At 38.5% G+C, this 27,495-nt stretch overlaps 1 protein-coding gene across 1 annotated transcript in view; it reads left to right on the top strand.

Annotated features, from left to right (window-relative positions):
* Nucleotides 1–5,834: 5,834 nt before the first annotated feature.
* The window catches only part of LOC311289064 (cell-death-related nuclease 7-like), a gene marked incomplete at its 5' end in the record, with an annotated part of 61,927 nt that continues 40,266 nt past the window's right edge, over nt 5,835–27,495 (top strand). The window contains one exon of the mRNA XM_084406823.1: nt 5,835–5,968. Within this exon, the coding sequence (XP_084262949.1) occupies nt 5,835–5,968 (134 nt within the window). The remainder of the gene's footprint in view (nt 5,969–27,495) is intronic.

Below are 27,495 nucleotides of genomic sequence, written 5' to 3'. Positions count from 1 at the left end.
TTAATGGTTTTCTGCATGATTTAGCTATAAAATATAAATTTATCTTCATTAACGTCTAAAGGTTGCAAAAACAATGCACACTGAAACTTGAGCTAACAAAACACAAAGAATTATATATTTGTGTATTTATATTTTGTTATAATAATATTTAATATCTATGAATGCATCCCATTAAACATTTAAACCCACAACAGGGATAAGTTTGAATTATTGTAAATGTGTGCTTGTATAACTTTTATAAGATTTATTTTATTTTCTTTGGTTTGATTTTGTTTTATATAATTTATTTTAGTTTGATTTTGTATTTTTATTTAATTAGAAAACAGCTAGTGTGTGATATATTTTTATATTTCAGAGGAAAAAATTTAAATTCATATTTTTTGTGTTTTCAGTCCATCATATTATTGTGTATGGTCTATGTTGGTTGACTATTTAAAATGATTTTAAATAAAATAAAATGTTCAAACTCTCAAGCTTTGTTTTCATTGTATTATTTATTTTATTGTTTTAAGCTTTGTTCAATTTATAATATTGTTAATCAATCTTAATTATATATTCTCAATTAAGTCGTTTAAAACAAAGTCTTTATAATAATGTTGTTTTAAACTTTAAAACGTTCCAAAACACGGAAGTAGCGCAATGCCTTGCCACGCCCACTTCCGGCATCAGACTGTTAGGCTGGCGCTGTAGTCCTCCACGGCTGAAAAACACGGCTAGGTAAGTAAATTATACCCTAATACCATACAGCAATGGATCGCAAAGGAGAGTATGGAGGAAACTGATCATGTATGTTCATGTAACAACTCACAGCTCCTTTATTATTTTGGATTGGTAAACACATTGTAATGTATAGCGTAGGCCTAAGCTACATTTAAAAGCACCAAAATAGACCCGCTGTGAAATGTTAAATATGCCACAAGTTGTGCCGCCTGGCCGTCAAGTGTTTCATCGCATGCGTGGTACCCAGTGGTACGGATAGTGTAGGAAACCCGTGACGTTTTCTACTACGTAATTACGCGCATGCGTGAAACGGATCGTGCAGGTGGAATGGATCGTGTACCGACAAGGAGCTTGGAGAGTGTCTGTCTAGGCTAACAGCAGGTGGTTTGCCCTTTGACTGAAAAAGAAGCGTAACCCATCGTTAAAAAATTTGTTTAAAATATAATAGGCGAGCAATTCCAGTGTTATGGATGTGACATTTGCAGGTAAAACGTAAAATATAAATTCTCAGAAAATGCATTTAATACCAATATATTTAAATGTATGTTTACATGTCCATACTCCTTTAATTAATGTATTAATTAACACTTTGGGGTAAACTAAATCAAACATGCTCTAGATTAGAAGAAAGATGTATTAAAAAGTATAGGCTATAGTTATCTAACATCTGACTAATTAAAAATTAACCTCAAAACATAACATGCTAAATGGGGGATATCTAGCATAAAAAATTTATTGTCAGAATGTCGTCTCTCAGTTGTTGAATTTCGCACAGACGTTGCCACAACGTAAATGTGTTTGCTCAGCCCGATCTCATGAAAGTGCAAATACTACGAATTGTATTTGTAGTGCTTATGATACGCTGTTTTTGCGTGCATATGATACACACTTTATGGCGTGTAATAGGCACGCACTCTGCACCCCTAATCCTAACCAAGGGGTTTACAGTGCGTAGCTTATGCACACAAAAAAAACATTTTTGCTGTATAAATGGCACAAGAAATAAAATTCGTGGTATAGATACGCACTTTCATGAGATCGTGTTTCATAATCTGCTACTGGGCCGGCCCTCTGTCAAATTTTAAAACCCAGTGTGGCCCTTGAGCCAAAAAGTTTTCCCACCCCTGGTCTCTAGACCGTCCCTACACACTCTTTTACTGGAGTAAGCGAAGTAATGAAGTAAAACGGAATGATTTAAACTCTGTTTTACATTTTACATTAAGATAAGTTATGCCACTCACGTTAATGAAGTTAAGTACTGAAGTTTCATGTCCATTATCTAGTCTCAAGTCATTTTCCATAACTGGCAACATTGTTTTATATAAATGTTGAATCTGCTGAACGCAAGTGCTATTGGTGTCATTCACAGACAGACAGTAGCCTAAAGAATACATTTTATTTGTTTAAAGTAGTTAAATATTAATTAAATACTAGTTGGCCAGTGGAAAATATTACAAATAACTCTTCTCTGAAAACTCAAAAATTTAGAATTATTCTAAAACAATGCAAGAATACTGATTGATTTTCAGCAATGTGGTCTTATGTGGCATGGCATATAGTCTGTACCTCATATTTTCCGAATGTTATGTTTTAAACATGGTATCACATGGATGGTAATATGCATGGAAATGATATGCAGATGAGTATATGCATAATAAAACTAGGCGTTGTAAGCTCCATATATGGTAATTTTTCGGGGAGGAGACGCATTTACGAGTGGAGATGCATTTACACAATCTTCCGCTGACTAGGTTTTTAAAAGGGAATTTTGTGCAGGTTCTGGTGTACACATAAAGTGCATTTATATATCGGAATACTTTTGTGCATTTGCAAACTCTAGCATTTGTGTGTACGCACACTTAAGCTGCGTTCACACTACAAGCGACTTTGTCGCTGCAGGTCGTTAGGTCGCTAGTGGGCGTTCCCACTACTGGTTGCATATTAATTTTTGTGAGTGAAATTCACAGATGTTACTCCATGTTGTAGACAACAAATCCATTTTCTTGCTGCTACAAACAAATATTTTGGAAGGAAAAGTCTAAATATAAATGGAATCAGTGCATAAAATGCATAATATTAAAGATGAACGAGAAACAGCGAGTGCTCTTTGCCATCACGGCCATTTAACTGCAGAAAACGGGTTAATACCGTTCTATCTGGGTTCACAAAACCATTCAGGCTCGGAGTCAGCATGGCGTCGCCCACTGTATGTACACGGAGATATATCATAAATTATAGGACAGTTTGTGACTGCTAATATTATCTTCTCGTTCAACTTGCCTTGGTCAGACTCCGCACTGAAGAGTGATGGATCACATGCGCTCCACTGACTTCACTCCTATTGGTTGTCGCTCCCGAAAGTCGCTCTTCATTTGCATAAAGTTAAACAGATTTCAACTTTGTTGCGTCGCTGGACACGCCCCATCCAGTCGTCAACGGTCACTGTCGCTCGTGTCACCTGAAATCGCCCACTCTCCATTGAAATTAATGTATCGTGTTGCTTGTAGTAGGATCAAATCTATGTAAAGTTTTATACATGAGGCCCCTGAAGTGATGCAACCTGTTTTACAAAATAAAAATAAAATGTTTTGTGATAGAACCATATATATTTTTTTGTAGTCTGTTCTTAAAGCAATAACAGACCCCAAAAAAATCCTCATTATTAAAGGGATAATTCGCCCAAAAATTATATTTAGCCCATGATTTACTCACCCTCAAGCCGTTCGAGGTGCATATGTCAATCTTTTTTCAGACGAACACATTTTCAGTTATTTTAGAAAATGTCTTAGACCTTTCAGTGGTTATAGTGTGAAGCAATGGGGTCCACCTCCTTCAAATCCGAAAATGAGCATGCATCCTTCACAAAAGTAATCCATCCGGCTCCAGGGGGATAAACGAAGGCCTGCTGAGGGTAATCCGTGCGGTTCTGTCGTACATTTACATTTACATTTATTCATTTAGCTGACGCTTTTATCCAAAGCGACTTACAATTGCTATATATGTCAGAGGTCGCACGCCTCTGGAGCAACTAGGGGTTAAGTGTCTTGCTCAGGGACACATTGGTGTCTCACAGTGGATTCGAACCCGGGTCTCTCACACCAAAGGCATGTGTCTTATCCATTGCGCCACACCACCCCCCCTTCGTAAAAATATACATATTTAAAACTTTATAAACGAAAATAACTGGCTTCCGGTAGCAGTCGACGCGCGTTCACGGAGATGGATGCTGGCGTATGACGTAGGACGTAGCGTAGGAAGCGTCGTGACGTAGAACGAACGTAGAGTTTTGTTTTGCTCTGCTCTATGGCTGCGCTGTCACGTTAGTCTATGTCACGACGCTTCCTACGCTACATCCTACGTCATACGCCAGCATCCATCTCTGTGAACGCGCGTCGACCGCTACCGGAAGCCAGTTATTTTCACGTTCGTTCTATGTCACGACGCTTCCTACGCTACATCCTACATCATACGCCAGCATCCATCTCCGTGAACGCGCATCGACCGCTGCCGGAAGCCAGTTATTTTCGTTTATAAAGTTTTAAATATGTATATTTTTACGACAAAACCGCACGGATTACCCTCAGAAGGCCTTCGTTTATCCCCCTGGAGCCGGATGGATTACCTTTGTGGAGGATGCATGCACATTTTTGGACTTCAACGAGCTGGACCCCATTGCTTCACACTATAACCACTGAAAGATCTAAGACATTTTCTAAAATAACTGAAAATGTGTTCGTCTGAAAAAAGATTGACATATGCATCTCGAACGGCTTGAGGGTGAGTAAATCATGGGCTAAATATAATTTTTGGGCGAACTATCCCTTTAATATAATTTACTCGCCTTTATCTCATATCAAACTTGTACAACATTCTTCTTTCTTCTTTCCCCCCACCAGTAAGAACCCCTGAAGACTCCATCAAATGCTACCACAAAGTTTTACCACTGGTGAATGGTGGCTTCAGTAAAGCTGAAGCATACAACAAATTGAATGTTGACAGAAATACAATTGTCATGCAAGCCCCTATTGCTGAGTTGGCAATTTCAATCCTGAGCAGTTCAAAACTTTGAGAGCTACCTTTAAAAAAGGAGAAAGTGATAGACTTCCGGGGAAGATGGCGTACAGGGCAGTCGCCTAATTAAGCTCCCCCTAGTCGGTTATTACAAACCCGCCTAAAATGCCCAACTCGAAAACCAAAACGGATGATATGGGTGGGGGAACTAAACGAAGAAGTAAGACAACTAACCAGAAACAAGACAAAGCAGAAAAGCCACCTGAAAGAATCTCTGAAAGTGAGGCTAGCGAACTCGAAGACGACACAGCGGAGAAGATGGAGGCCCAAGACCACAACGAGACACTTCGCGTAGGTCTAGCTACAATTAGCAAAGACATAAAAGACCTCAAACAAGAACTACGACACGAACTAATCATCTTAAAAGACGAACTGAAAAAAGAAATGACGACTCTTCAACAAGATGTCGAGCGAAGGCTAGCAGAGAACATGAACGAGCTACAAATGCAGAAGGCTAACCTGGCTGAGGCGCACGAGCGCATTGCAGAACTGGAGGAATGGAAGACAGATGCGGGTGAATTGATGGTGGAGCTGCTGGATCAGGCAAATCAGATACAGGAAAAAGTAATTGACCTTGAAGGGAGATCGAGGAGAAATAACATCCGAATCTTTGGTCTCCCAGAAGACACGGAAGAAAGCTCAACTAGTAAGTATGTGGAGCAACTCCTAAAAACAAAGTTACAACTGTCGGAAGATGAAGAGCTCTACCTTCAACGAGCACACCGGGCTCTCGCACCAAAACCAAATGCGAATAATGCGCCCAGGTCGATCATTGTTAATTTTCTTAAGTTCGAGACAAAAGAGATGATCCTAAAGAAAGCCTGGAAGACAAAAATACTAATGGGGAACAAACAAATCTACTTCGATCACGACTTGTCCAGAAGTCCAGAAAAGGAAAACGTACAACGGAATTAAAAAAGTGTTGAAGGAGAACGGTATTCGGTTCCAGACACCGCTGACAAGGATACGGATACACTGGAGCAGCGGGGTAAAAACATATCACAGCGCCAGGGAAGCTTCACTGGATATGAAAGAGAGGGGATATGGAGTCGACCCGCCAGGCGATGACGGCAGACCAGCGGCAGAGGAAAGGAGGCGAGCCGTCGCAGATTGGCAGCGTGTCCGGGGGAAAGATCAAGGCCGTGAAGCAGCGCACTGAGCCAGAGAGAGGCTTCAGGTGTTTCTCAGGAAAACATGAACATTAACGGGAGGCAACACCTCAAATAAGTAAGACTTCTTCTACATGTATAAGACTCTAAACCGATCGGGCGGACTATTTGCTTTTCTTCTTTATATTATCTTCCTCGAGTTGGACTCATCTAGGCGTTTTAAATCTAGAGCGTCTAGGGAGGGGCCCTCTTAGAGATGAGGATTTCCCCTCCACCTACCAACGGGATTTCGGGGGATAGTGAGTATCTACCCTTCTGTTTGAAGTCTGTTTTTGTTTTGGTTTATGTGGAGATGTTCTTTGTTCTTGTATGTTTAGTTCAGAGTTGTAGGGGAGTGTACCTAAAAAAACCTGCAGAATATGGAGTCAAATAATGTTAAGATGATGTCGCTGAATGTAAATGGCCTGAATAATCCACTCAAAAGACAAAAGGTAATGACAAAAATTAAAAAGAAAAGGCACAAATTATTTTTCTTCAAGAGACCCACCTAACTCAATCAGAAGTTAAACTAAAAAGATATGGTTATAATAACCTTTACTGCAGTTCATTCAAAGAAGGATGTAGAAGAGGTATGGCAATATTAATATCAAATACAGTCCAATTTTATTTTGAAAAGGAATGCAAAGATAAAGAGGGGAGATAAGTTGCAGTAATGGGTAGAATAGAGAATGAACCAGTAACATTAATAAATATCTACGCACCCCCAGAAAGTGACAAATGTTTTTTCAAATGCATATTCGATATCATAACAGCAGAAGCAAAGGGTATTTTAATCTGTGGAGGGGATCTGAATGTTATTAGAAATTACAAACTAGATACAACTAGCCTAAAAAAGAATAAAACTCATTTGACAAGATATATAAATACATTATTGGAAGAGATTGGGATGATAGATGTGTGGAGGAGTCTACACCCCCTAGAAAAGGATTTCACACATTATTTAGCAGCACACAAAGTTCATTCAAGGATCGATTATTTTTTTATGAATCAAGAAGACAAGCACAGGGTGAGGGAATGTAGAATAGGGGCAGCGGACTTGTCAGATCATAACCCTCTGCATCGAATTATAAATATAACCAATAGAAAGCGGCACACAATATGGAGACTAAATCTGGGAATACTTAACAACGATCAAAGAAAGGAGAAGGTAAAAGCAGAAATAAGAAGATATATACAAGAAAACAACAATGGGGCAGTGGATCCAACAATATTATGGGATGCCATGAAAGCAGTCATCAGGGGAAAGCTGATAGCTGAGACAGCATATGTAAAAAGGATTAAATCGGAGTCTCACAAGTTAAACAATGAAAAGTTAAGGCAATTGGAACGGGAGCACCAAAACACATATGACCCAAAAATATACCAAGAAATTAAGGAAATGAGAGCAAAAATAAATGATGTATTAGCGGATGAAATTGAGAAAAAGAACAAATTTTTGAAGCAGAGCTATTACGAAGCAGGCTCAAAGGCTGCTAAAGTGTTGGCAAAACGTATACGCAAACAACAAGCAATTAAAGGTCCCGTTGTATGCCCCTTTTCACAAGATGTAAAATAAGTCTCTGATGTCCCCAGAGTGTGTATGTGAAGTTTGAGCTCAAAATACCCAACAGATCATTTTTTACAGCATGTTTAAATTGACATTTTTTGGGGCTCAGAAAAACGAGCTGTTTCAGTGTGTGCCCTTTAAATGCAAATGAGCTGCTGCTGGACGACCCAGGGGGCGGAGCTTCATGAGCTCGCGCTCAGTCTGTCAGGACAAATTCATCTCATGGAATGATGATAATATCAGAAACTCTCAGTAACGGCGTTCATTTCGAGTCGGACAATAATGCCTACAGAGTCAGAGTGCTGTATAGAGATGAAACAGGTATGGTTTAGTAGTTTAATTACGGTTATTATAACGTATTGTCATCTGCTTGTATGTATCCATTATTTATTAACAGCCTACAAGTCTGCTGTTTCGGACCAGGTCCGAATGATGATCAAACATGTACTGATGAGTTTAATAAAGTGTATTGTACATCACACATAAGATGAAGCGTCAGTTTTACTTCAGAAAATCACGGTAAGAGCTGAGTAAACACAGTAGCCTAAGTTATAAGAAGTGCGCAAGTAGCCAGTAGAGTTGAAGCAGCATTCCTGTGGGCGGAGGTTAGTCTAAACACGGTTCTGGTGATGTCACTAATGAAGGAAGTAGAGGGGTGTAGTCCAATCGAGCCGTTTTATGTAGTCAACTTCTGTTAAATAAAATATCTCGCTTGGCATTGAACTTTGAGCTTTATAATTTTACAGATATTATTTATACTCTAACAACAACATTACACACTAACTAAAGTTTGAAACATGGGATCACGTAGAACGGGACCTTTAATAATATACACGAAATCAGGCATCCCAAAACAGATGAAATAATATCTACTCCGGAGGGAATTGGAAAAATCTTTCAGGGGTATTATCAAGATCTATACACACAGCCTATATCAGCAGATGGGGATGAAATGAAAGTATTTCTGGATTTACTGGACTTGCCTTCCATTGGAACCATACAAAATGGTGGATTAACAGCTGATATTACAATAGACGAGGTGAAAGATGCAGTAAATAAACTGAAAAATAATAAATCACCGGGAAGTGACGGATACCCAGCAGAGTGGTATAAGATGTTTGGGGAGGACTTATTTCCACTTCTCCTGGCCTCCTTTAATTGGACGCTTCAAAACAATAAAATACCTCCATCCTGGGCTGAAGCAATAATTACAGTTATACCAAAACAAGGAAAAGAGAAAAATAGTTGTGCCAACTTCAGACCAATTTCAATATTGAACGTGGATCACAAAATATATACAACAATTATTTCTAAAAGACTGAACTCTTTTGTAGGAGAAATAGTAGAGGAAGATCAAACAGGATTTATTAGAGGACGCCAGACACACGACAACATTAGGAGAACATTACATGTGATAGATCAAGCAACAAAAGACAAAGAAAGCACATTATTAGTAAGTATAGATGCCGAAAAAGCTTTCGACTGTGTCAACTGGGAATTTTTATACAAAGTATTGGAACGATTCGGGTTCAACAATAAATCAATACAGTGCATAAAGACACTATATCAAGAGCCTACTGCTAGAATAAAAATTATTGGAAGTTTGACAGACAAAATTAGACTACAAAGATCAACAAGGCAAGGATGCTGCCTATCACCCACCCTATTTGCTCTTTTCATAGAGCCTCTAGCGCAAGCAGTTAGACAGGATCAAGAGATCAGGGGAGTGACTGTGAATGGTATAGAACAAAAAATAGGACTTTTTGCAGATGATGTCATAGTCTACCTCAGACGTCCAAATGAATCATTGCCTCTATTGATTAAACTATTAGAATCGTATGGACGGCTATCAGGATACAAAGTCAATATCAGTAAGACACAGATGTTAGCAATAAATTATAGCCCAGCAAAAGAGATCAAAGAGACATTTCATTTTAATTGGAAACTTAAAAAAATTGAATATTTCGGGGTCACGATCACAAAAACATTATCCAAATTATACAAGGCTAATTATAATAAGATAAATCAAGAGATGCAAAAAGACATTGAAAGATGGTCCATATTAATGCTAGATTTTAGTTCTAAAATTGAAATAATCGGAATGAATGTGCTGCCAAGGCTCTTATATCTATTCCAATCTCTACCCATATAGGTTCCCCAGTCCCAGTTTACTAGCTGGAGTAGAATAATATCAAGGTTTGTTTGGGGAGGCAAGAAGCCTAGGATAAAAATGGAAACTCTCCAGCTGCCAAAGGACAAAGGAGGAATGGGACTCCCACATCTTAAAGATTACTTCCATGCAGCACAATTAAGATATGTTGTAGATTGGTGTAAAACAGACTATACCGCAAAATGGAAAAAAATGGAAATAAAATGTGGGGAAACCCCAATACAGAATATTATAGGCGATGAAGAAATGTACAAGAAATCCAAAATCCAAACAGATCCAATCACAACTTTTACATTGAAAATATGGTACAGTATAATAAGGAGATATAAAATACAGAAAGATATAAATGTCTTGAGGTGGATAGCATATGATAGTAATTTTACACCAAATAAGTATGATATAGGGTTCAAACGGTGGGAAACCAAGGGAATTACGGCATGGTGTGTTATAATGAAAGATGGACAGCTGGAGAGTTTCCAAGAAATGAAAGAAAAGTATGACCTAGATAAACATAAATTCTATAGATACCTACAGCTTAGAAACTATTTTAGGAAAGAAATCAGAGTGGACCCCTCCAGTGAAATGAACGGTGTGATAAAAATCTTAATCAAAGCATATAAGGAAAGCAAAATTAAAATCATATCTGAACTTCATAAAAATATAATAAGAAACAGACATTCAACAAAATACATAAAAGAAAAATGGGAATCAGAACTTAACATAAATATCTCAGATGAAGATTGGCAAAATATGGTGAAAATGCATTATACATCCACTAGTTCACGGAGCTGGAGGGAGTTCTCCTGGAAAAATTTAGTTCGTTTTTTTATTACCCCCAAAGTTAACAGCAAACAATTAAGCAAAAACATACCCTGTTGGAGAGAGTGTGGTGAACTGAATGCGGGTCACGCACATGTGTTTTGGAAATGCGATAAAATAACACAGTTCTGGATTATGATACATGATTCATTACAGAAAATACTGGGCTATAAGATTCCTATGACTTGTACAGCACTGTATTTGTGTAACCTATATGAAGGGAATGTACAGCCATCTGACAGATATTTGGTTAAGATCCTGTTAATAGCTGGTAAAAAAGCTATCACAAAAAAAATGGGGTAAACAGGACTCTCCTACTCAGGATCAATGGTTCCAGATCGTTGAGGTAATCTATGAGATGGAAAAGTTGACGTACAGATTACGTCTACAGGAAGCTCAATTCGGAGAGAAATGGGAAAAATGGACGGTATTTAAAGAAGAGCGACAAAGACAAGAAGAAAGGCCTACAATTGGCTAAGAAGACTTACTGATATACTGCAAGAAGACCTCCCCCCCTTATTTTCTGTTTGTTTGGGTTTTTTTGGGGGGGGTTTTCGGATACTTTTTGTTTTCTTCTGCCTTGCTCTTTTGCTTAATTTTATAATATGATGTAAACAAATATTTTCTGTTGTTCCTGCAAAAATACAAAACTTTCAATAAAAAGTAAAGTGACAAAAAAAAAAACATCCAAAAATGTATGGATATCTGTCGCACGGTACACGGTGCCTGGCTCAGCCTAAAGTAGACAAGATAAAGAATTTGAAAGAAAGCAGTGCCCTTCTTGATATCTCAAAGAAGTGAGATATTTACCTGTTAATTAATAGTCTGACAATGTTTAAAAAAACAAGTTTATAATGTTCCTCGCACATTATTACTAAGTCATCTGTAACAATGTTAGCTCAAAGGGGAAATATTAATAATAATCCATAATTACCAATTCTGATTAATTATTAATATTTGGGTCAGTTAATTAGATTAACTTTGAGGTAAGCTAACTTAATATTACAATCAATTAATCAGTTCTAACGAACTCTTTGATTATTCATTTATTCTAAGAAGAGTGTATCTTTCATGGTCACTGAAAAATAATTATTCCTTAGCCTTTACAGCACTTAGAGCATGTAACAAGATCAAGATCGTAAAATGGAATTTGTATGCAAGCAGAGAATCAGAAACCAAATACATAATTGTGCACAAGTTTTATTAACTAAATCACACACATAACTAAACTAAACAAACAAACGTACATACATTCATCCATACATACATGTAGGGCTGGGCGATATGGCCCAAAAAAAAAATCACGATATTTTTTTTTATATCAGTCGATATCGATAATTATCACGATAAAAGTCAAATCTTTATTTCTTTCAAGTTTAAAGGCAGATTTTTGCTCCCAAGTGAAAGTTGTAGAAACCAGAGCGTTAAATTGTGGTTTTAAACGACTCTTTATTGTCAGAACATATCAGGACAAACACTTACCAAACTGGTGAACATTTCACCACAAATCCGAGGTAGAACATTCAAACATTTGTCATTTTTCCTTAAAATATATATCTTAATTGGACAATTAATTTCTTAGTTTCTGCATGTGCTAATTTTTATTAGGTAAAATGTAATATTCTGACTGTTTGAGTTTTATTAAACTTAACCATAGTTCATCCAGTATCATGCATTTAGATCATGATAACCTCACTATCATGGCAAAATGTAACTTTATGGTTTCTATGGTATTTGTATGAAAAACAGTAGCCTAAATACATTATTAAATACTATAATTATATTCCATCAGTCCTTTAATACATTGTCTACATTACTTAATATAATACAATTCAATATGTATATCCCACATTTCATGGTGCAGTTAATATTTCTAGGCTAACGTTACAGTAAATCCATGGTAAATTATGGGAATTTGTAGATGGAAAAGCCTTCTGCGCACAGTGTTTGTTTATCAGCGCTGTTTCATCTGCTTTAAACTGGTTTAAATCACTGAGACATTGTGTTCTTCGCAATTCAAGCGCTTCTCACTGGATCTCGTGACGAGAGCGATCAGAGTAAACGCATCGGCTCTAGTGAGCTTGCGCTGCGCTGCCGTTTGTACTTTGAGCCGAGCGGATAAATGGTCCGTGTGGCGCACGGTTCAAATGAGTTTTCGTTCCACTTTTGGCGCATAAACATTATCGAACATTTATTGAACTTTTGATATCGTTTTATCAAGAAAAATTATATCGCGATAATTATCGTTATCTTTTTATCGCCCAGCCCTACATACATGCATAGGTAAAGTGGTGAGTGTTATGGAACTGGAAGCAGGTAATAGAACTATGGAAAAGATCTATTTAACTATGAAAAGAACCATCAGCTTATTTTCAGAGCACCTCATTAAATTGATACTTGCATGGTCCGTGCAGAGGACAATTCTTGAAGTGGTTGAAAATTGAGTTCGTTGATGAGTCCGTGAGTGTCAAAAGTCATGGTGCAAGTTGTAGTCGTTTTCTTCTCTGCTGGGTGGAGAAGATATGATAAACTTGCATGGTGGTATCGAGCACATGGCTGTTGTGAGTCGAAGCCTGCTGCCCTGGCTTGCTGAGAGCACGCTGGACGGCGCTGCATCCTGAAGTGCAGAGAAAGCCAGGAGTTGATCGTTGCCCTTCAGTAACGGTGAGGTTGCAGTTTTCTGGATCGAAGAAGAGGCCGTCTGACTCCCTTTGGGAGCATGAAGGCATGGCAGATGGTGATCAGGCCTGCTGGGGCCCTTGTGGGGGGGTCCCCCCTCCCACTACCCACTATCAACATGAAGGACAGTTGAGGCCAGCAGCTAAGAAGCACAAAAAAGGGGGTGGGCTGATCTAGCGAAAAGGCCTTTTAAAGCTTGACATAGGACACACCTTGCAGGCTGGCTTACCCAATGAGAAGGGTGGAATTTCTGGCGGGAGTTTCCTCTGTGACGAAGATTTATGAGCCTTTGTCTTAAGCGCGCTCACTCGAACTGGCATGCTGAATTGGTGTTTGATGACGAAACTAAGAAAGATTCTTGTAATACTAATATGTTGCACAGCTATCGGCATATCATGTACACAATCATTTCGATCTTCAAAGTACCAATTTATAGAGACCAAACATGGTATAAGTGGGGTTACATTGGCCGTTGGTCCTGTAATAAACTACATAGTATCAAAGAGATAATAGTATCAACAGATAATAGTATATATACACTCACCTAAAGGATTATTAGGAACATCTGTTCAATTTCTCATTAATGCGATTATCTAATCAACCAATCACATGGCAGTTGCTTCAATGCATTTAGGGGTGTGGTCCTGGTCAAGACAATCTCCTGAACTCCAAACTGAATGTCAGAATGGGAAAGAAAGGTGATTTAAGCAATTTTGAGCGTGGCATGGTTGTTGGTGCCAGACGGGCCGGTCTGAGTATTTCACAATCTGCTCAGTTACTGGGATTTTCACGCACAACCATTACTAGGGTTTACAAAGAATGGTGTAAAAAGGGAAAAACATCCAGTATGCGGCAGTCCTGTGGGCGAAAATGCCTTGTTGATGCTAGAGGTCAGAGGAGAATGGGCCGACTGATTCAAGCTGATAGAAGAGCAACTTTGACTGAAATAACCACTCGTTACAACCGAGGTATGCAGCAAAGCATTTGTGAAGCCACAACAAGCACCTTGAGGCGGATGGGCTACAACAGCAGAAGACCCCACCGGGTACCACTCATCTCCACTACAAATAGGATAAAGAGGCTACAATTTGCACGAGCTCACCAAAATTGGACCGTTGAAGACTGGAAAAATGTTGCCTGGTCTGATGAGTCTCGATTTCTGTTGAGACATTCAGATGGTAGAGTCAGAATTTGGCATAAACAGAATGAGAACATGGATCCATCATGCCTTGTTACCACTGTGCAGGCTGGTGGTGGTGGTGTAATGGTGTGGGGGATGTTTTCTTGGCACACTTTAGGCCCCTTACTGCCAATTGGGCATCGTTTAAATGCCACGGCCTACATGAGCATTGTTTCTGACCATGTCCATCCCTTTATGACCACCATGTACCCATCCTCTGATGGTTACTTCCAGCAGGATAATGCACCATGTCACAAAGCTCGAATCATTTCAAATTGGTTTCTTGAACATGACAATGAGTTCACTGTACTAAAATGGCCCCCACAGTCACCAGATCTCAACCCAATAGAGCATCTTTGGGATGTGGTGGAACGGGAGCTTCGTGCCCTGGATGTGCATCCCACAAATCTCCATCAACTGCAAGATGCTATCCTATCAATATGGGCCAACATTTCTAAAGAATGCTTTCAGCACCTTGTTGAATCAATGCCACGTAGAATTAAGGCAGTTCTGAAGGCGAAAGGGGGTCAAACACAGTATTAGTATGGTGTTCCTAATAATCCTTTAGGTGAGTGTGTATATATATATATATATATATATAAACTAAAGTAAACTAGCTAGAAAATATGACATAGAAAGTTTATTTTATTATATAATACACAGACAGGTAGCCTAAATAGTCTTGTAAACGTATCCAAGTATGCCATTTGCCATTTTTACCATTTACATGAATAATTTTGTAGCCTACACCTCCCCCTGTTAACAAACTCTTTTATAAACATTCCTTAGAAAAAAACATTACTAGTGTGCATCTTGAGACAAAACAATGGCACTGACATATTTTAAGATATGCCAGTGCAAGTTGCTTTCAGTTAACACAGCTCAAACATGCATTTTAGTCTGTGACTAGACTTAAGCCGTGAAAACGGAAGGTTATTTATTATTTCGGTGTCAAATTTGTTACTTCTACCGCATTTATCTCTGTTGTTAGTAAACTGAACATTGACTCACGTGTGATAACCTTGCACACTGATGTTTTGATCAGAGCAGACTGTAGTGGCTCCACACATTGTTGGTTGCCACTGCCCGCATGACCCTCCTTACACACTCTCCTGGATTGGCCCCACCAATAAAGCTGAGATGGTGTGTCTGGAAGAGAATTTATTCCACTCAATAAAGAGTATTATAGTATTATAGAGTATTGTATAATACTCTATAAACTCCTGACCATAGAGTTCTCGTCCTCTACAGACAGAGTGCAGCAGGTTTCTTGCGTACTCTGAATGCCTCTGGACAAGTGTTGGTGACACTAACAAGGACATGAAAACGTTGATACATGTCGTCGCCAAGGATTCCTTTCAGCACCAGCTTGCCCGTGTAAAGCTTGAATTGGCGAAATCCTGTAGCCTTCCACCTCTCTACCTCATCAAGGCTTCGAGGCATGCGACTGAATATGGATGGAATTTCACTTCTGAGCTGAAGTCGTTACAACTTGCTTTTGAGTGTTGGATAGCCTTACTTCTCTCGCTCCACTTGTCCAACTGTGCAGCAGCTTTTTCATCACCCCCAGGCATGACTAATGTATATAATCAATGGGGAAGCCTTTGATCATATCCTTGGAAAGCTGGACCAGTGGTGTGCTGTCTCTGTGATGCCGGGGCTGAACCTGGCTTCTGAATGAGGCATCTGTTCTTAGCCTGAGGTTTTCAGTGTCCTGAAAGGTGACTCTGTCGAACCATTCACCCTTTTGGTCACATTTATCGCAGCCATTATATCCAGAGCACAGCCTTGTGCCACGGACAAAAGCTTTTGCTGGAGCATCGCAGACAATGCAGAAAACATTTATGGCTGTTTGTTTCCACAAGTTAATCAAGTCAACAATGGGATTGAGGTGGATCGCACAGAGGACAGGCCACGTGACTTTCGCTTAACTCTTAAATAATGGTAGGCCATCAACACTGAAAGACAAATTAATGGTGTCATGGTCTTGCAGCTCTTCAACAGCATACTTCTCCAGGTAGTCCAGACACTTTTGATGTAGGGGATAATGTAAATATTCCATTCCAGATATTTGGATGGCTGCCACATGCCTAGGTGTTCTCAGCAGAGTACGGGCAGTGGAAATTCAATGAAAGTTGAAAAAAAAAGTGAAGAAGTCTCTGCCAGCATGTGACAAAGGGGTAGCTTGCGCGCTCACAGTCAAGCCTTGACAGATCGCGCTGTGATTAAGCACGTTAATTAAATCAAATTTAGGCCTAGTAATCTCACCATAAATGTATTTTTGGACTTGCAGACTTGGAGTTCTGTTTTCACGCACACACACACGACTTGTTTAAATACATTTATCAGAGCTGCCAACTTTTGAGTTTAGCTTGGAGTGAGTAAAAAAAAAAATCTTGCATCACAATAAGTGTATTGTGATTGTCATAACATTTTAGTAACTAAACAGAATTGTATTAGGTTTAGTGACAACATTTTACAATGTTTACATGGTACAATTTCTGGTAAGCTACATTTTATTATTGCTTGACACAAGTTTCACGATTTCAATTCAGTTCAGTCCTTGTGATTTGATTCAATATTGACTCATTTGGATAAATATTAGGTACACAAGATAGGCGTTAATTTTTCTCAAGAAATAACCTAATTCTGTAAACATATAGAGAGCGCTATCAGCTGGTAGTATTATTTAGGGTTAAATATAATGTATTTTTTATTATAACAACAACTGTATTTAATGATATAGCTCCACAGATGTACAAAAAACCAACAACTCCAAGCTAGACGTAAATATTGAACTTAATATCTACATCCAAGAGGGGTAATTAGACGTCCAGATTTTAACGTTGTGTATGTCCTGGACTGATGCAATGATCTGAGGGTCTGGTGTCTCATGTTTGCTGGGAATGATACAGTAATGAACGTTTTTTGTACATTTAAACTTGCTATTGTCTTTCAAACATACGGAATACTAAACAAACAATTGAAACAAAATAAAATATTTCATTAAAATGCAGTCTGATAAGTTTCGTCTATTTAAATAGATAATTTCAGGAGAAATACAGTTAGGAAAATAAATGACAAATTGTTAAAACTAATACAGTTGACAGTTATTTGTGGAGCTTACCTTGGGGTAGGAGCGTCTCACTTGCACTTTTAGGATCAGGTGGGTGGGAATGTGAATTTGAGTTCACTTTACACTTTACACTTTACATCACATGATTAGACTTCAGGAAGCCACCGTATTGACACCAAGGCTGCGTTCCAGTCCACTTTTAGACACGCACTTCCGAACTTCCCTAAGCACTTCCCCTCGGGGGAATCCCTGCCATCTTTTTGAAGTGCATTCCACTTTGTGAAGTGGACGAGGGAAGTTTATATGGACAGACCCTCGTTCCTTTGATTTTGACCGAAAACTTCATATGTACACTTCAGGCACCTATATGTCCCACAATGCAGTATGATTGTGACGTCACCACAGATCTCGTCTATTCACCACCACAACAAACAACTCTATGATATATTAATTATATATATTTTTTTACATTTAAAATAACCCTAACACATTTGGATGCTGCATTAAACAAATTCTTAAAGGGAAAAATAGTAAATAATAAATCAACTCTATAGCTGATTCCAAGTGATCAAGGGCTTAGGACGTTCCAATTCAGCCCATTACAGTTTCCGCCAGTAGTACATTTCATTATCAACAGAAGTCCTTTCAACATTTGTGAGTTACTTCTAAATTCAAAGGCAGCTGAGAGATAGTAGCCTCTGTTAACCGCTCAGACGATCCTGTAAAAGCATTAAAGTCATCTGTGAGGAAGTGCAGCTCCCTGTTGACTTCAGACAAGCTAATGATGATAAGTAAAGGTCTTCGGTGCATCTGGAACGGTGTATTCCTCATAATCTACTCCCAGAAGAACCGATCATGCTATTTTCAGATGATACTCCACGATACAGGCGTTTGATTCAAACTCTCTCGGCCTCAAGATGTTCCTGTAGAGACCATAGAGGATTCGCCTGGAGGCCCGTCACCCTGAGTGCCGGTGTGGTGAAGAGATGAGTCCCAGCTTAGGACCCAAGCAAGCCGATTGCAAGCTCATTTTATGGGTAATCACTTTAGTGCCTGGTTACAAATCAGACAAAATCACTTTCAAAATCAAAAGTCATTTGAACTACGTTATAATGACCATTAATGTATTTTAACTTGTATGCTTCATATACTAGTATATAACCAAAGCTATAGATTTCTCATTCTTAGTGTTTTTTTTTTTTGTTAGCTTACATTGTAGCATAGCATCCAGCTATCTGATTAGCTTGCTAGCTGAGCTTATACTGTGCATGAGCCTTACCATATGTGTATTCACAGAAATTCATAATGTAATTACAACTAGATAAAAAAGTTTGTCGAGACAAACTTTAAGTTGGCTTGAGAAAGCCGGACCAGATAGTTTAAAGTAGTTTGAAGTTTAAAGTAGTTGATAGATAGATAAATAAGAAATAGACAGATAGATTAGATATCTATAGATAGATACAAAATATTAGATAGTTAAATCCAAATTAAGTGAGTTACTCAAATTATAGTTGAGCTACTACAAATGATTTATTTTATGCTACACTTGCTACAAAAAATTGCTATCATAAAAGCTTCAACCATTCTGGGAATGCTGTGCTAGATGTATGCATCATCTTTTGTTATGAATCAAATTCTTACATTTAATAAAAAATGTAAATTAGAGAAACAAGACACAATAGAGCTGAGGAATTCAGTATCAAAATTAATCTTTGCAATGCTGAGTGAATACAGCATCTGGAATCGCATAATTCATTCATAATGTTTGTTTTAAATATAATGTTGAATATTTATTTATGAAATAAAAATGTAAACCATACTTTAAATGTGAAATTAAACTCCATTGAGTGACTTTTATTATCACTAATAAAAATATCACTTTTATTGAGTGAGTCATTGAGATTCAACCGATTCATTCAAACGGCTTATTTATTCATGAACGAAGCAGCGAGTCATTGATTCATTCAGTAATGAAACACCAATGTGCAGCCCAGAAAGCAAACAGTGCTGTCGCTTTGTATTTTTATGCAATTATTTTAGTTTCCTTGTGTCTAAAATGTTAGTTACTTAATATTAAATAATTGTTTATCGAGCTGTTGTATCAAATGAATATCACATTTGTAATCATGCGTTTTTTGAGCATTGTTGCTGAAACTTTTTGATCAGTGTTGCTGGGAAATTTCTATCTGGATAATTTAGATGGGTCGTGGGCGCTGTCTCTCACCTGGTTGCCCATTGACAGCAACACTGCCCAGAAACATTGCTCAAAAAGTTGCCCAGTATATCATCAACTTTAGGCTATGTTCACTTCTGTCTCTCTCATAAGTCCAAATTTGATTATTTGTGTATGCGATTGAAATCTAAAATTATTGATGTCCATACCGTGTATCGCAACTGTTCAGATCCGGTTTGTTTGTCTCTCTTTCGCTTTAGTTTTTAAAAACAAACAAACTGTAATGTAATGGGGGGAATGCAAAGAAGCGTACAACAAGAGATTAGAATAAACAGTCTTTAAAGATACATCTTACGAGAACACTTAGAAATAGAAAACAAACACATCTACCATAAACAAGAACTGACAAGGGACTAAATATAACAGGGATTAGACTATAAATACAAGGCTAACATAATGACAGACAGATGCAGATAATACGTAACCAAAGGAACAAACGTGAACACAATCAGAAACGAAGGAAACCATACAGAGTAAGAAAACCAGAACTTAAGAAAACAAAACATAATCAAAATAAAAGTCAATGATCATGACACAAACTAATGTTAAGCCTCATTCTGTTGTTTCACAGGGATTCTGCCGCCTCGATTGGATCCGCGGTCTGAACTTGCTCTGGGTGTTGAAGTCTCAGCACATGATGATTTATGTGCCGGACTTTTAATGAAATTGGAAGTTGCTGTACCAAGTCCTTAATATTGCCAGAGTAAAAATGACTTGGTACAGTGTAATCTTCCAATTCACTGTCCAGAAGGATGATCAAACCGTCATCTTCTGACACTCCAATGATCTGTAACTCTGCCTTGAGGATCTGGCACTCAACAATCTGGTGAAGAAAAAATAATAATAATCCACACTTAGAGTTAAGGTTAGTGTTAAAGTTAGATTCTTATAAACAGTGTTACGGCCTAAGCCTTATGTGTGTTGTATAGGGGTGACCCCGAATAGTCGAAGATTCGATGCTTCGATTGGAGGAGCCTGATTCGACTACCGATCTCACGGTCGAATCTTCGCAGAGGTGTTATGAAACGAGGATCATGCCACTTTGGCTATATGAGGGCGCTCAATGTCTGATTTCACATAGAACTACCGGTTTTCTGTCAATACATTAATATTCAGCCTATTATGATAATGCTGTATATAAAAATGGGCAAAGAAAGAAGCTTTTAATAAAAAAAAATTTAACGTGCGTGAATAAATCCAAACACCCCGTGGCAGATTTAAGTTTCACTTTCAATCCGTGACCGACAGAGGAGCGTCTTGGCGGCAAGGATTTAAATCTTTAACAATGTCTGGGATAAGAAAATCTAAAGTGTGGATCAGAAAGGATATTCTCCAAGGCTGGATTTAGCATCAGGAAAACCATGATCGCACTTCTGCCGGCCAGCGTTCTGCCGGGACATTCTAAAATGCTTAACGTGAAAAAAGCTTTTAAAACGCTTAAATGGCACTTTAACGTGGCTTCATGTATGTACACAGTCAGGGGCATAATTTGTGGGGGGGTTGGGGGGGAGATAACCCTCCCAATATTTATACCATGATCACATGAAAAATATGCAGAACAATTTTTTTTAACTATATTAAACATTACAACCCCCCCAATGTTCAAACCAAATCTACGCCCTTGTACACAGTACACACTTTATTAAGAAACCATACTATGTGCAGATAAGCAGATGAACCCAGAATATGAACGCAATGCGTTCCTCCTATAGTAAAGCGTTTTCATATTTTAATTGAACTATTTTAGGAGATTAAGTCGTTAAACGTTTTTCACGTTAAAGGGGCATTCCACCCATTTGAACATTGTTTTTTATTTAAAGTGGGTCATATATGTAGTCGAAATGTAAAATAAATTTTGAATTTGGTGCCTTCGTGACCGTGGAAAGACAAAAAATAACTTCAGGACGCATTTGTATGAAAGACAACAACTCCCACAATGCACCACATTGCACAGCTCCGCAAGCCACTCCCACTAATCCAGAAAGCGCATATCTGCCTATAAGAGAAATCACTCTTCTGTCTACAAGTCTAGCTACCACCAGAGCTTGAAATTCATTTCACATTCACACAAAATGTCTAGTTAGTTGGCGAACTCATTAGTGCATTTCTGCCGTGCAAAGGCAAAAGACCGTAACTTCGTTTTTGGTCGAAAATGAGTTATTTATATTTTTGGCACATTCAAGACCTCCTTTATCATGTGGATAAGTATCTTGAATCAATTCCGTTGTTTTTTCGAGAAAATAATGAATTGTCTTAACAGTAACTTCCAAAAGCCCATGAGAAACAAAGGCAGAACACCGTAACATCAGTTACCGCTCTTTGGCTTTGTTTTGGAACGCTCGAAATTGAGTTACGGTGCTCTGCCTTTGTTTAGCCGCGCGTCAATATGAAGTTACTGTGCCGGTGTTCTATCAAATAATGCTACCTACCAGATTGTACGGTTACCTGCCTTTGTTTTAATGTTAAAATTACGGTGTAGCCTGTGTACTTTGTACAGCTGCCATCAGTCCCTCTAACTTCTGATGTCCTCAGAGCTTTGTCCTGCACAACTGCGGTCAGAACATTTAGTATGGTCTGAACCCGGCGTCAACAAACGTGCGATATCGATCGCGAAGGATTATGCAGAGTTGACAGAAAAACGTTACGCATTGCCGTATCAGATGAATACAACCAAGAATTAAAGCCCCGCCTCACTCAGTTCGGGTACAGGACCTGGTTGAAACACTCATGCATCTAGCTGGCAGATTGCCAAAACTTCGTCGGCGCCTTCAGCACCGCCCTAAACGCGGTCGAGCCAATGCTGGACTAATATGGAGGTATTTTGTCATGTCAAATGTATTAATAATGCCATCAGAATGCAACCAAAGCACAGGATAGCAATAAGTAAATAGCTATAAATAATTGTAAATCATACAAAATAAATGCCATGATCACTAGATTTTATACAGGTGTTACTATAATGATTTTGTTAATGGTGATCAGCAACTAAATATTAATAATGTGGAAGTTACTGCCTTTTGCCTTGGCATGACTTCTCACTTTTTGCTGACAATACAAAGGCAGAGTACAGTAACTTTAAAATAGTGGTCAAAAGTCAAGTTTGAGCTCAATTTTTTTTTATGTATATAATTTCCATTACTTAAACATCTATTTGCCAGATTTCCAGTGTCCTACCTATAATTAATTTGACGGGACAACTAAAAATCTTTAAAGTCATTTTTCTCAGTTCCACACTCTAGCGACTTAAGGTCTTTTGCCTTTGTAGGGCAGATTACTCCTCGTTTGTATTTCTTTCGAAAAGGTGAATTATTGCATGGTACCTGGATGTTCAGTCAGAACATATGCGGTGCGAAACTAGGATAGTTCTCAACACAAACGTCCGTGTCCTCGTCTGATTCAGAGAAATTGTCATCGTTGAAATTCTTTGCCGCAGACGGACTCTATCTCTGTGTTCGTAGCGGTTCGTAGATGCATAGTGAGATCACCGGCGCCACTAGTCCGCCCTAACCCGAGCCAGTCCGGGCTCCTCGTCCGCGGCAGGCAGGTCTTCTGCCTCGGCTGCTCTTCGCTATAATGCGGCTTGTAAAGGTAGCCACACTTCCGAAATCCTCTTCTTCTATATCATATTGAGCACTCTCCTCCGCTATTGTCATAACTTTACATCTGTCTCCACAGTGCCTGTTAGCTTAGCTTCAAACAAGATGGAGGATATTGCTTTCAGTTTCAGAGAGTAAAGTCCCACCCACTGATCTGTAATAGGTCTGTAGCGTGAGCGGGTCCCGCCCCCTGGGAAAGATGAGGAACGAGTGCTTGTAGTCTCAACAGAAATCCCCCCCTCTTACACTTCCTCCTACAATGACGCAAAATGACGATTTTTGCGTCATTGTAGGAGGAAGTGTAAGAGGTAAATAACGGTCCCTTTAAGTGTTTTAGAATGTATTTTGTCCGCGCGCACAATCTGAAAAGACTCCAACGGACACAGACAGAGTGAAAGACTGGATTTGTTCTCTCGATCAGGTCAGGTACAAGTGATTTCAAAACTTTTCAGCCGGTTCTAATTAGATTTTTGGATGCTGTGAAATTTTTTTGGTAAAAAGACTGCCTCTCCAGTTTAGCATTTATTGTTGTTTCTGCAGTTAAAAATACAAAGTTGAAAATTCTGGCTACTATCGTTATTTTAATCATCTCTTTATTTTAATTTTATTTATTGATCTGTCAGGGTTATCTAATCTAACTATTTGTGGCTTGTGTTCTGAATATATGCTCCCCTGCACTTTAGGCATTTTGCACACATTTGCTCCTCATCTTGTGACTTGATTCTGATTTATTTCGTTTTGTATTTTTATTTATTAGAAAGGTATAGGCCTATTCTGTTCTAATTTAATGTAGTAAATTAATTGTTTATTTTGTCAGTGCATCGATGTTGTGCTGTAGCCTACTTAGAGCCTGCTCGCACAGGTCATTTAGCCGATTTAATTTGATTTGCATGTGAAATGCAAATCCTGTCTGCAGTGTGGCCTTTCTGGAGTTATGTATGTTATTTCTTAGTTTTATTGATCCAAAATGTTTTTATACATTTTCTTCTATATCTTTGTGTGATTTTCTGTACATCGTGGCTTTGAAATGTTAAAGCCCCGCCCCCATACACATGATTCGACTATTAGTCGACTATAGGCAAGACTTGACGATTCTGATTCAACTATGAAAATCCATAGTCGGGGACACCCCTAGTGTTGTATTTGTATTTTGTGTGTATTTGTTTGTGATCTGATTAGTCTTTTCTCTTATGAGTGTTAGGCTTCGCCCCTGCACACCTGTGTCCTGTTGCTCTAATGGCTCCTGCTAGAGAATATAAGAGAAGTGTGAACCAGAATGAGACACGCAGCGGTGAATCCCGTGTGCGTCATGATGCCCAGCCAGCCGTTGAAGACAAGCTGTGTTCTAGTTGATGTTCTTTTGGTTTGATCTATTTGTCAGTGTCTGTTAAGTATATGTTGACTTTGGTATAGTTTAAGTGTTATTGTTACATGTGGAGAGAGATGAATGAGAGATGTGAGTTTGTGCAAGCATTTATTAGTATTATAATAAATGGTTAAATTGCTCTTGGCCTCGCGTCTCCTTTTGTGTTGCTGACCCCTTTCTCAGCGAGCATCTTAAAAACGGGGGTTCGTAACAACAGTGAAAATTTATCTAAATTGAAAATTCATTAAAAGTGCTGAAAATTAAACATGGTTTTACTACAAATAAAACCAAAAAGCCATGGTTACTATAGTTAAACCATGGTAACCACAAATTAACCATGGTTTTGCTACACTAACCATCGTTTAACCATGGTATTTGTAGTAAACTGTAGCGTACAAATGGTAATCAATTTGCCAAAAAGCCATGGATACTACACTTTGACCATAATAAAACCATTTTTGGAAGGGCCTGTTCTAGAACATTTGACCCTTAGACATGACCCAACGGTTCTCATAATAGTTATCATAATAGCTATAAAATGGCTATAAAGATAGGAGATAGGAGTCATGCCGTTAGTGTTTTTGAGGGGGCACCAGTAAGGTGGGGGAGGCATAGCCAGTGATCGCCTCAAATTTTTATCTAATATTATTTCCATGGTGGCGTGTCATACTTGACATGTGACACATCGCAGCCACAATCGCACTGTATGACTTAAGTATTGTTTTTTTATTTCATTTAAAAAAATTATTGTAACATTCGCAAACTTGTTAACTATATTATTATACTGAACATTATCTTTTTTTTTTTTTTTGAAAGTCATTGATAACATTTCTTATTAAGTAAAGATTTATCTCAGAAAATGAACTTTCCTGTCATCTAGTGGAAAGGGCAATTTACTGACTTTTTTTCTTCTTTTTTGTAAATTTGAAATTGTAATTTCTAAATACATCGTGTTTCAAATACATCAGTATTTTATATCTTCCATCTCACCTTTAAATCCAGCAGGGGAGCAATAGCGCCTTCTCTGGTAAGCGGTGGAGGACTGCTGCACACGGAAGTAGACTGTGGCTGTGCGCACCTTTTAGGGCTGTTACATAGTCAACGCAGAACTAAAACTAAGTTCCAATAAATTAAGTGAACTTCACTGGATCGCTGAAAAGACATACACGCTTTAAACCTTCGCCAGGCCGTTGGATTCCATCGTTGGGCTAATGGATGGTCCTTACAAAGTGGTGACAGTCCCTCCGTGAATCTCCAGGTTGCGAGTGTCTTTTCAGTGAAATATTGGGACTTGCAGCAAATAAGAGAAATAAGATGTCCTTCTCTTTCTTCAGCCGTTTGGTAAGTCAATTCTCTTTTGCCTTTTAGGCAAGGCAAGGCAAGGCAAGTTTATTTATATAGCTCATTTCATACACAATGGCAATTCAAAGTGCTTTACATAGAAGAAATTAAAATAATAAAAAGAAATAAGAATAATTAAAACAGTTTAGAAAAATACAAAATAAAATACAGTACAAACAGTCGGACGAACATTGGCACAGTGCTCATTCAGTAAATGCATAGTTAAACAGATGTGTTTTGAGTCTGGATTTGAATGTGACTACAGTAGGAGCACATCTGATCTCCTCTGGAAGCTGGTTCCAGCTGCGGCTGGCATAATAGCTAAAAGCGGACTCGCCATGCTTAGAGTGAACCCTTGGTATTTCAAGCTGATATGATCCTAATGATCTGAGTGATCTGTTGGGTTTATATTCAGTGAGCATATCTGCAATGTATTGAGGTCCTAGGCCACTGAGTGATTTATATACCAGTAATAATACTTTAAAATCAATCCTAAATTTAACTGGGAGCCAGTGTAAAGACCTGAGGACTGGTGTGATATGTTCATATTTTCTGGTTCTGCTCAGAATCCTGGCGGCAGCGTTCTGTATGAGCTGCAACTGTCTTATGGTCTTTTTGGGAAGGCCAGTGAGGAGTCCATTACAATAATCCACCCTGCTGGTGATGAAAGCATGCACAAGTTTCTCTAAGTCTTGTCTGGAAACAAAGCATCTTATTCTTGCAATATTTTTCAGATGATAGTATGCTGATTTAGTTATTGCTTTGACATGACTACTGAAACTAAGGTCTGACTCTAGTGTCACACCAAGATTCCTGACTTGATGTTTGGTTGTTTGACCCCTAGAGTGAAGGTATGCGTTCACCTTGAGAACTTCATCTTTGTTTCCAAACGCAATGACTTCAGTTTTGTCTTTGTTTAACTGAAGAAAGTTTTGACACATCCAACTGTTGACTTCATCAATGCATTGGCACAGGGAGTCAATGGGGCTGTAATCGTTAGGCGATAGGGCTAAGTAGAGCTGTGTGTCGTCTGCATAGCTGTGGTAAGCAATTTGGTTCTTTCTCATTATTTGGCTCATTGGGAGCATATACAGGTTGAACAGGAGTGGTGCAAGAATTGAGCCTTGAGGGACTCCGCATGTCATGGATGTCCACTCAGACTTATGGTCTCCTATACTCACATAATAACCTCTCCCATCTAAGTATGACCTGAACCATTTTAGGACTATCCCAGAAAGCCCCACCCAGTTTTCCAGCCTGTCAAGAAGTATGTTGTGATCGACAGTGTCAAATGCAGCACTGAGGTCGAGTAGTACCAGCACTGATAATTTGCCTGAATCAGTATTTAAGCGAATATCGTTTATTATCTTTATGAGCGCTGTCTCTGTGCTGTGGTGCGGTCGGAAACCAGATTGAAAATTGTCAAAGTATCCATTCGAGCATAAGAATTTGTTCAGCTGATTGAAGACAACTTTTTCAATGATCTTACCTATGAAAGGAAGATTTGAGATCGGCCTATAGTTGCTTAA

This window comes from Rutilus rutilus (assembly GCF_951802725.1).
Source record: "Rutilus rutilus genome assembly, chromosome: 4".
In the NCBI taxonomy this organism is placed as follows: Eukaryota; Metazoa; Chordata; class Actinopteri; order Cypriniformes; family Leuciscidae; genus Rutilus; species Rutilus rutilus.
The sequence above is the reverse complement of the archived record's forward strand: the minus strand, read 5'-3'. Positions and strand labels throughout refer to the sequence as shown.